The sequence below is a fragment of the Myotis daubentonii genome, chromosome X (genome assembly GCF_963259705.1).
Source record: "Myotis daubentonii chromosome X, mMyoDau2.1, whole genome shotgun sequence".
NCBI lineage: Eukaryota > Metazoa > Chordata > Mammalia > Chiroptera > Vespertilionidae > Myotis > Myotis daubentonii.
Window position 1 is genome coordinate 53,397,302 of NC_081861.1, and position 12,079 is coordinate 53,409,380.

General features: G+C 34.6%; 1 protein-coding gene across 3 annotated transcripts in view; it reads left to right on the forward strand.

Moving 5' to 3' along the window:
- RBM41 (RNA binding motif protein 41) overlaps positions 1 to 12,079 on the forward strand; it is an 80,987-nt gene that overhangs the window by 46,669 nt on the left and 22,239 nt on the right. For all 3 annotated transcript variants that reach the window (XM_059679923.1, XM_059679924.1, XM_059679925.1), the window contains one exon: positions 5,640 to 6,043. In XM_059679923.1, the coding sequence (XP_059535906.1) occupies positions 5,640 to 6,043 (404 nt within the window). The remainder of the gene's footprint in view (positions 1 to 5,639; positions 6,044 to 12,079) is intronic.

The window sequence follows — 12,079 nt, forward strand, 5'->3', positions numbered from 1 at the left end:
GTGCTATGTCATTCTTCATAATTACTATATATTTTCTCATGCTGTTGAGCATCTTTGCCATCCTTATTCTGAACTCTGTGTCTAATAAATTTCTTTTTCCATTTCATTTAGCTCTTCTTCTGGAGAATGCTCTTGTTCTTTCATTTTGGACTTGATTTTTTGTCTTCCCATTTTGGCTACCTGTTTGGGTTTGTGTCTGTGTATTAGATAAATCTGCTAGGAATCCCAATCCCTAGTGCAGGACAACACTGTTTGTGACTGGCCCTGAATATCCTGTTTGGAGCTAACAGCAATCCACAGCTTGTGGCTCCTGCTGGGGCTGGGTGCCTTTGGAAAATAACAAGATGTGCACTGAGATTTGCTTTTCCTAGCCCCTAACCCAAAAGGAGATCAGGCAAAGACTCCAAGTTTCCAGACACTCGCCTCTGTCTGCAGTCCTATTGACACTCAGACTTAATTATCATCAGGTTATTGACCACAGGGTGGGACAAGAGGTCTTCCAACAGGGTGGGGCAAATCCCATCCCCCCAGGCAAAAACCACTTCTCTGGCAAAGGTCTTTAGGACAGTGATGGCGAACCTATGACACGCGTGTCAGAGGTGACACGCGAACTCATATTTTTGGTTGATTTTTCTTTGTTAAATGGCATTTAAATATATAAAATAAATATCAAAAATATAAATCTTTGTTTTACTATGGTTACAAATATCAAAAAACTTCTATATGTGACACGGCACCAGAGTTAAGTTAGGGTTTTTCAAAATGCTCACACGCCGAGCTCAAAAGGTTCGCCATCACTGCTTTAGGAGACAGATTTCCTCCACAGCCTGAGGGAATGACTCAGCATAGGAAATCAGGGTGGCTGCCCTTCAGCTCCAACCCCAGAGTCCCCAATCCTGGCTTCTGCTCACACAGCTGCAATCCACTCTGCCCTCCTTCACCAGAACCCAAGGTGAGTGGCTGCACACAAAATTTTGTGTGTTGGCCCTTTAACAGGGTTCCTGCATTTTTAGCCCTCTCTCACTGGCAAACTGCAACCCTGCTGCTTTTCACAGCCAGATGTTCTGTGGGCACTGTTTTGGGGAGCCCAGCTTGGGGTTTAGACCCCAGAGTTCCCAGTGGGAACCCCCCCACAACTGAGATATCCCTCCAGATCTTCATCTGCTGTCTGTGGGAGCCCATCCAGCCCTTTCACACCTCCACACTTCCTACCAGTCTCTATGCGGTCTCCACTTTCCATCCTTGGTTATCAGTTTCTCTCCAGCTAGTCTTCAGTTGATTTCTCAGAGTGGTTATTCTGTATTTTAGTTGTATTTCCAGTTTGGACCTGGGAGAGTCAGTGTAGCTTCCACTTATACTGCTGCCAGTTTGGAACTTGTCATATATATATATTTAAAGCTACAGATTTCTCTCTGTGTTTAGCTACATCCATAAATTTGGGTATGTTGTGTTTTCATTTTCATTTAATACAAAATATTTTTAAATCCTTTGTGAATTCTTTGACCTATGGGTTATTTTGAGGTGTGTAGTCTAATTTTCAAATATTTGTGTTTTCCCAGATTTCTTCCAGTAGTGGATCTCTAAATGTGATTCGTTTGTGGTTAGAAAAACACACATCGTATGATTTCAGACTTTTTAACATTTTTGAGACACCCTTGGGACCCTCACTTTAATATCAGCATGTAGCTTCCCTCACTTTCATTGTCTCCTATTAAATGTTACCCTCTCAATGAGACCAACCCAGTCCAATATTAAAATTGCAACCACCAATACCACCATCTCTTAGCATTTTCTATCATCCCTTATACTGCTTTATTTTTTTCTTTTTCAAACCCCTCATAACCTCCCCCCATAGCCTTCTAATATAATTTACTTAACTCTCTGAAGGCAGAAATCTTTGTTTTATTTATGGATGTATCTCAAAAAGCTAGAATAATTCCTGGATCATAATAGTCACTGAATAAATATATATATTTTTGAGTGTATACATTAGGGTATTTCATCTACTTAATCATATGTAGCTAAAATTTGTTCACTTTTTTAAAGTATTTTTTTATTGTTGATAGTATTACAGATATCTCCCATTTTCACCCCCTTCATGTTCACTTTCATTGGAATGTAGTATTTCATTATATAATCTTACTACAATTTAATAGTTGATTCTCCTTAAACGACACTTGTATTTTTTGCTAGTTTCAGGCCATTATATATATACCAGTGATCTAACCATTGTTATTGTTGTACCCTGGTACCATATACCCAAATTTTTCTAGTGTAAATATGTAGGAGTAGAATTATTGGGTCATGTTATGAGCATATATTGCACATTAGTAAATAATGTCATAGTGGTTTGCAATATGGTTGCACATTCCTACCAGCAATGTCTGAGGGTTTCGTTTGCTTTACAATCTCACTCATATGTGATATTGACATTCTTTTTAATTTTTTGCCAATATGGCAGTTTTCTTTTAGTATTTTCTTCTTAATTATCATTTCCCTGAATTCTATTATGGTTGATTATTTTTATGTAGTTAAATTTGTCAATATTTTTCTTTAATGATTAGTGCTTTGGGGAACTTAAGAAGCCTTCCATACTGTTCTTATACCTTGCTGGTGTAAATGCAGAATAGCACAACTTCTACAATGTGGAATTTAGCAATATAGAGAAAAACTTAAATACACATTTGATCCTTTGTCTCAGCAAAGCCACCTCTTTTAATCTACTTCAACAGTGTACTGGAAAAATACAAAATTCTATATGCACAAGGTTGTTTTTCATGGCATTATTCATAACAGCAAATAAGACTAAGATATAATACCAGTGTGCATCAGTAGGGAATAGTTGAATAAACTATGGTACATCCACACAGTGGAGTATTATACAGCTATCAGAAGAAAGGGAAAGAGCTTTACATATTAATATGGAGTTACCTAAAGTATATATTATTAAGTGCAAAGAAGTAAGTTGTGCACTGGCTTGTGTGGCTCAAGTTGTTGGAGTGCTGTCCTGTACACCAAAAATGGGTCCAATTTTTGGTCAGAGTACATACCCAGGTTGGGGGTTTGATCCCGTCAGGGCACATGCAGGAGGCAACCAATCCAAGTCTCTCTCTCTCTCTCTCTCTCTCTCTCTCTCTCTCTCTCTCTCAAATCAATTTTAGAAATTTTATAAATGTAAGTTGTCAATAGTGTATAGTAAGTTACTGTTTATGTAGGAAAGGGGTATAACTAGTTGAATTATATATAGTGTGTGTCCCCAAAAAATGTATACATACTTTAACAACCGATAGCTCAATTTTGAAAATGAAATGTATTTTAATAAACACTGCCTTTATAATTATTCAAAATGTGTATATACGTTTTGGGATACTATATATAGATATATACACACACACATATACATATATATGTGTATATGCTTCTTTGCTTATATTTTCAAAAAAGAATCAATGGAACCATAAAGCCAAAACCTAATAAAATTATTATTTATGGGGAAGGAAAGGAATGGGATGAAGGGGACAGAGATGGAAGTGAAACTTCTGTGAAGGTACTGTATAACACAGTTTTTACTCTAGACCTATTTAACTGTTTTTGCATAATTTAAAAATCAAAAAGGGAAACATCCATCCCTAAAATTCATGAACAACCTGAAGCAAATGAATCTAACCATAAAAAAAGTTGGTAGCATAAAAATACAGAGGAAACAATTACTTAAAATGACTTTAAAACAATATTTATACATTCCTAATGGGATATATTATAAAGGTAACTGCAAAAAGATGTAAATCTCTATTCAGTAGTTTCATTGTTGATATTCATATTAGTATTGTTATTGACATTTAAAAATTCTATAAATATATTATAAGAAAAAGCAAATAGTGTTGTTAATGTTAAAAAAAACAAATATTTTAAGCATATGTGAAAAGAGATATACAAGTCTAAAATCAAGAAGTTTGAGTAAAAACTTATAATCTTACATTTGAAGTGGAAATACCAGTATAATTTCTTTTTCTCTTTAAAACAATGTCCTGGTTTTGTCCACTGAAAATGTCTAGAAGCAATAACAACTTAACAGCAATGAACACACCTAGCAACACATTATACTTTTTAAATACTATTCCCCATTAAAAGGAGCCAGGGGTCCTTGGAAAAATAGTTTAGGTTTGAGTCAGGAAATGTGCAATATGAGCTTGGGACATCTTGCTGTGCCAGAAAACTGAAAAGCACTATAGTAGTCAATTTGAAAGGACTCCTACTGGTCCTAAGTGGGATAATTTGACCACTAAAAAGAATAATGACTGTATTTAATTGAAACACATCAAATGTAATAAAAATACACGATCTCACAATTATACTAAAAATAATCATTGGTCACCACTGGACATTTGTAAGGTACCAACTCATTATTCTCATAGTGGTAAATAATGGGGAAAATAATGCATTTATCCTGCCTTTCCTGTATAAACTGTATATAGGGAAACAAGTTGACGACGGTAAGTTTATTATAGAATTCTAAATAATAAACACAAAAAAATAGTGGAATTGGGGGGAGGGGCTCCATTTCACAACTCTTAATAAATTAATAGATCTAGACAGCAGTCATCACTGGATGTACTACCCATTAGGTGAAAGATGAACGAGAAAATTTCATAATGGAGAGATCTGACTAATACCACCTGAACACACTGATCAATTTTAGCATCACTAAAAATGGGACCACCAAACATTATGTGCCTTTTGATGTAATAGGAAATATACAACCATCTGTGGAGGATTCTTGCCTAAAAATATGAAACCTGAATCTAATCAAACCTCTAGATCAGCACTGCCCAATGTAACTTGTATAATAATGTAAATGGTCTCTATCTTTTTTTGCCCAATATAGTATCCACTAGCCACAGGTGGCTGTTGAGCATTCAAAATGTGACTAGTTTAACTGAGGAACTGACATTTAAAAGATTAATTTGACTAGGTTTGTGTGGCCAGTGGATACTGTATTAGATAGAATAGCTCTATATTTAGCTGCCAGTTTGTAAGAAATGGAGGGGATTAAGGAACAAATTAAACAATACCATGAAAAACAATCAAATTCATTTGTTCTATGAACAAATATGGTTCTTCTAATAAATCAATGGGATGGGGTAAAAAATGGGTTGGAGGGGTGGGAAGGAAGGGGTACTATTTTAAAATGAAAGAGACTTAAGAGATGTAACAGCCAAAGGCTGGTTTAAACAATCAAGTGTAAAAATATATCTTTGTGATAATCAGGACCATTTCAATATGAACTTGGTATTAGATTATATTAAGGAATTATTAATTTTGTGAAGTGTGATAATGCCATACTGGTTACATTTTTAAATGTCCTTATCAGTTAAGTGCATGTACTTGCATGACCCTGAGAGTGAGCACCTCCTTAAGTTTTGTACCCCAGGGGCCTCACTTGCTTCACCATAGTTCCAGCCTTGCTTGAGATGCACTGTAATAAAATAGCTATATACTATTGTCATTTATTGCAGGTTGTAAACACCTGCCCCAGCAGAGTTTCTAAATCTGAGATCGAAGATTTAATTTTAATTAATTTGTCAAAGGTTGTATTGATAGGCTTTGTAGAACTTCCCTATCTCTTTGTCTTAATCCAGATGAACCCCAAAAGAAGAACAAAGGTGATCCTATGAACAACCTGGAAAATTTTTACCAAGAGATGATAATGAAAAAACGTCTTGAAGAGTTCCAACTTATGAGAGGTGAACCCTTTGCTTCCCACTCACTGGTCTCAGCTACATCAGTGGGAGATAGTGACACAGCTGAGAACCCGCCATTACTCCAGGACAAGGGAGAACAGGCAGCACAGGGTAAAGGTCCCAGTCTTCATGTGGCAAAAGTTATTGATAATTCACCTGAGCAGTGTTGGACTGGGCCTAAGAAGCTGACGCAGCCAATAGAATTTGTCCCAGAAGATGAGATCCAGAGAAATCGTTTGTCAGAGGAAGAGATCCGAAAAATTCCTATGTTTTCTTCATATAATCCAGGGGAGCCAAACAAGGTATAGGCTAAACCAAGACAAAAACATGGGTTGTTTTCATTTTAATTTACCTCTACCTAAAGTAATACTTTTAAATTCACTTTAATTATACTAAAGAATTATGACATAGGTATAGTGATCGTGTTTTTCCTTGTCCTTCACTATTCTTTCTCTGCATACTATATAAGTAGCATATTTCTTGTGATGTTCCTTGTGCATTTCTAAGGTCCTAAAGTACCCATAGAATTTTAAAGAAATCTTGAAAAGACTCTATTCCAAACCTACTAAAAGACCTGAATTGAAGGGAAAGTAACCTCCAATTTCGTAGGCTAGTAATAAATCAGGTAGTATTCATAGGACCTCCATATCTGATAGCCATGGTGCCTTTGGAACTAGTCTTTGGAACATATGACTTAGATGCTGGTAATTAAGAGCAAAGTAAAAGCACAGGCCCTCTAAGTCTTGAGAAATTGGCAAATATCTAAGTAAACTTGTAAATAATCTTTTTATATTCTTACTACATAGCTATATATTCATAAACATATAGTTTTACATATTTCTAAACTATAGATAAAATCATGCTCTACATACCCTTCTATAACTTGCTTTTTAAACTCAATATACATAATGTTTTGAAATTTATTTCTAATGCTATAAGGAACTATGTATTCCATTGTAGAAATATAGTATAATTCATTTGTCCATTTTCCTGAAGATATTTTCTTTTCAATTCTGCAACAAACATTATTGTACAATTAATAGGTCACAATCGGCAATTTTTTAAGGAAATGAAACAGAATAGAAAAGAAAATATCAATATTATAGAGTAAGAGTAGTTACTGTTTATTGAAGGTTTTGTTTTACGTATGTATGTACACACACATGAGAGAAGGGGGGGATAGACATGTGTGAGACAAGAATGCATGTCTTCCTATAGATCTTAGTCCAAAACATTGGAAAAAATATTGCTTTGTTGCAGTGATTATCAAATGTTAGTGTGTACCAAAATCACCTGGCAGGCTTGTTAAAATGAAGATTGCTGGGCTCTGTCCCCAGAATTTTTTATTCAGTAGATCTGAAGTAGGGTCTGAGAATTTGCATGTCCAACAAGTTCCGAGGAGATGCTATTGCTGCTGAGAGACATTTTAAGAATCAGTATCATAGATTATATACCTAGGAGTAGAATTACTGTGCTATATAGGATATGTATATCTTCAACTCCGTGAGCAGGATTTCAGAGATCTCTTCCACATTCTTGCCAAGACTTTGTAGTATTAGACTTTATTTTTGCCAGTCTAATATAGTATTTGAAAGGTATCTCATTGTTTTAATTTGCATGTTTGTGATTTCCAGTGAAATTATGTATGTAATTCATGCATTTGTTAGCCTTTCAGGAACATTCTGTGAGTTGCCTGTTCCTTTTTATCCATTATTTGGTTGTTTAGTTTTTCATATTATTTATAGAGATTATTTTAAAATTCTGAATACAAACTATTTTTTTTTTTGTTTAGAAAATATATTATTTCAGTGAGTGGCTTATCATTTTAACATTGCTTCTGATGTCTTACGTTAAGCAGAAGTCTTTCATTTTAATGTAATCATATCATCGGTATTTTACTTGATGGTTTCATTTTTAGAGTCACTTTAAGGAAATCCCTCCCTATAGATCAATAAGAAAAAATATAGACAACCCAATAAAAATGGTCAGAAGATATGAATAGGCAATTCACAGAGGAGAGAAGAGGAATGGCCAATTAACTTACAAAGTCTCATTAGTAATCAAAGAAATGCAAAATAAAACTATAATGAGATAACATTTAACACTCAGGATGTTGGCATAAAGACAGGACAGTGCCAAGTGCTGGTGAACATATGGAGCACTAAAAACGCTAATATGCTTCTGGCTGAATATAAATGAGTACAACCACTTTCAAGAACATTGGGGCAGTATCTAGTAAAATGGGGGATGCTCATACAGTATAAATCAGCAGTCCCACTCCAAGGTGTCTGTCCTAGAAGAATTCTTACATATACACATTAGGAGATGTTATAAGGATGCTCGTTATAACATTATTTGTAGACAGCATACATGTTCATCAGCAGGAGAATGGATAAAGCATGGTATAGTCATAAAATAGCATACTGTACAGTAGAGAAAATGAATAAAATATAACTACAGGTATCAATGTGGATGCAGTTCACAAACATAATGTGAATGAAAAAAGCCAGTTTCAGACTTCTTGTTTCAGCTTTAACATACAAAGTGCTTGGAAGTTGTCATTCCTGTCTTACAAGAAAAACAGTGGAACAAACGAAAAATCAATGACTTTTTCTTGGGCCCATCAGAGCATTGAATTCACAGGGCAAGCTGCAACCCTGAAATTTGGAGATACAGGCAATTAAAGAGAACCACAGCCCAGATCTACTTATTAGGAGCGGAAAGCCACAGGAGCCATAAACTGGTAGGAATACTTAAGTGGTAACTTTGACAAATTGCTTAAGTCAGAGTGTAGATTAGTGTTTGAACATAACAGTTTCTCAATTTGAAGAGCCAAGAAAAAAGTCTGTTCCTGGCTAGTAATAAATCAGATAGTATTCATAAAAGCACCATATATGGTAGCCATGGTGCCTCTGAAATTAGTCAATAAATACCTCCAGGAACCCCACTAGGTTCTCAAGTTGAAGAGCCAAGAAAAAAATCTGTTCCTGGCATGGGGAGCAGAAAAGTAATCATTTTGAAATACACCCAGAGCTTCTACAGAACAAAGGACTATCCAACATGTGAAACAATTTTACTAAAACCTTCTCCACTATAGGAGAAGGGAAATCATCTTACTTTAGGCCCCTCTGGTCTTCCTGTCACATCTGAGAGAGAGAAAAAAAGAAAACTGTGAAACACTTCTGAAAATTACAATCTAGGGACCCAGGCACACTGAAAGACTGAGGCTTAATTATAGGATTTCAGAATGTTTCCCTTAGCCTACACCTTACCACCACATCAACAGGGCTTTAGGATAATAACTATGGTACAGTTGAAAAACCTGCAAGGCTCAGACTATAAAAAGTTTTCAGGGAAACCCAGAGAAAACATGGGAAACAAAAACAAGGACATTACAAGAAATTGAAACCTGTGACACCTACAGCTAGAGTAAACATTAAACACAGCCCAACGCCTGGCAAGATTAACAAAAAAAAATCACGCTAACAGCCTGTTTACCTCAGATCCTATTATGTTGTACATCAAGTTTGACTTTCAACATAGAAGAAATTGTAAGGCATGGTAAAAGAAAAAACAGTTTTCAAGAGACAAAACAAGCATCAGAACCAAAGTCAGATATGGCTCAAGTTTTGGAATGATTACATTTATAGAATGTAACATAATTAAATGCTAAAGAGTCTATTAGAAATAGTACACAATATGCAAAAAAACAGGTCAAGTAAACAGAAATAGAAACTCAAAGAAATAATTAAAAGGAGATGGTAGAAATAAAAAGCACTATAATAGGAATAACACTTTGATAGGCTCATTAGTATACTTGGTATGGCCAAGGAAAGAATCAGTAAGCTTGAAAATATGTCAGTACAAACAACCCAGACTAAAATGCAAAGAAAAAAAGACTTAAAAAATGGAACTAATGTCCAAGAACTATGGGACAATTTTAAAAGGTGTAACATACACATTATTGGAATACCAGAAGGATAAGAGAAAAAGGAACAGAAGAAATTTTTGAAGTAATGATGGCTGAGAATTTTTCAAAATTACCAGACCACTGATACAGGATTTGAGCAGAGAACACCAAGCAGGATAACTACCAAAACAAAAAACAGCTAAGCATATCATGTGCAAATACAGAAGACAGAGAAAATCTTGAAAACAGCCAGAAGAAAACCACTTTGTCTATAGAGAAACAAAGATAAGAATCGCATTGGATTTCTCATCAGAAACCATGCAAACAAGAAGACAGTGGTGTCAAATATTTAATATTTAAAGTATTGGGTGGGGGGAACCCCACCTACCTAGAGTTCTGTATCTAGAAAAAATATCCTTCAAAAGTGAAGGAAAAATAAAGATTTTATCAGACAGACAAAAATAGGGAATTTGTTGCCAGTAAACCTGCCTTGCAAGAAAAAAAAAAAATTAAGTTCTTCAGAGAGAAGGAAAATAATATAGGTTAGAAAATCAGATCCCTATAAAGAAAGGAAAAGCATAAAAATGGAATATCTGAAGGTAAAATTTTTTATTTTTTATTTTAAGTGATCTAAAAGATAACTTCAAAATAATAATAGCATTGTGTTAGGTAATTACAGCATATAGATAAGTGAAATGAATGGCAGGAATGTTATAAGGTATAGGAGGGAGAAATCAGTATTTAGTATACTATTATAAGATATCTGCACTACCTGTGAACTGGTTAGTGTTAATTGAGAGTGGACTTAGATTAGTTATAAATGTATATTGCAAACTCTAGGGCAACCACTAAAAATTATAAATAGAAGTCTAATTGATATGCTACTAGAGGGGTAAAAATGGAATCATATAAAATGATACTCATTCTCTACAATCTTTTCCAGAAAATAGAAGCAAAGGAAACATTTTCTGACTTGTTTTATGAGGGCCGGCATTAGCTTAATACCAAAACCAGATGAAGATACTACAATTTTAAAAAAATAATAATTACAGACCAGTCTCTCTCATGAGCATAGATGTAAAATCATAAATATTAGGAAAGTCAGAATAGTTGATTGAGATACTTTTATTTAAAAATCAAAATATTAGGAAATGAAATCCAACAAAATATTAAAAGAATTCTATATTATGAACAAGTGGGATTTATTCTAGGTATCCAAGGCTGGTTCAACAGTTTGAAACTCAGTTAATATAATATACCACATCAACAGACTAAAGAAAAATAATTATGTCATTATTTCAATTGCTGTAGAAAAAGTACTTGACAAAATTCAACACCCATTAATGAAAAAAATATCTCAGCAAACTAGGAATAGAGAGGAACATCCTCAACTTAGAAAAGAATATCTACAAACCCTACAGCTAACATCATACTTAATGATAAGAAACTGGATGTGTTCCCCTTTGATCAGAAACATGGAATAGATAGATACCTCCTCTTCCCACTTTTTAAAATATTGTACTGTAAATGATAGCTAGTGAAATAAAATAAGAAAAGGAAATAAAAAGCACACATATTGGAAAGGAAAATGTAAAACTGTCTTTGTTCATAGATTACATGTATGTCTATATTGAAAATCCCAAACAGTAAACCTAAAACAATTTCTGGAACTAATAAGTACAGCGTACTTGGAGGATACAAGGTTTATATATAAAAGTCTATTGTTTTCCTGTAAACCAAGAAATGAACCATTGATAGCGAAATACAAACAACACTATTTACAATAGGACCAAATATAGTTAAATAATTAGGTATAGATCTAACAAAATTTATACAGGATCTATATGCAGAAAATTACAAAACCCTACTGAAAACTTAAAGCTCTAAATAAGCCCAGCCAGTGTGGCCCAATGGATTGAGCATCATCCCATGGACCAAGAGGTCCCCTGTTTGTTTCCCAATCAGGGCGCATGCCCTGGTCACTGGCTTGATCCCCAGGAGGGGGTGTGCAGAAGTCAGCCTATTGATGTTTCTCTCTCTCTGATGTTTCTATCTCCCTCTCTCTTCCTTTCTAAAAACCAATAAAAAGATAGTTTTGTAAAAAAATCTAAATAAATGCAGAGATGTCCTGTGTTTATGGATTGGACAACCTAATATTGTTAAGATGTCAATTTTCCCAAATTGATATGTAGATTTTGCAGTCTCACCAAAATCCCAGCAAGCTATTTTGTGGATATAGACATATTGATTCTAAGTTTCTTGGAAATGAAAAGGTCCAAAATATCTAATACAATACTGAAGAACAACAAAGTTGAAGGGCTGACAGTACTCAACTTTAAGGCTTACTGTAATCAAGTAATCCAGTGCAGGTGAAAAAAGATGCATAGATCAATTGGGCAGAATAAAGACTACAGACATAGACTCACAC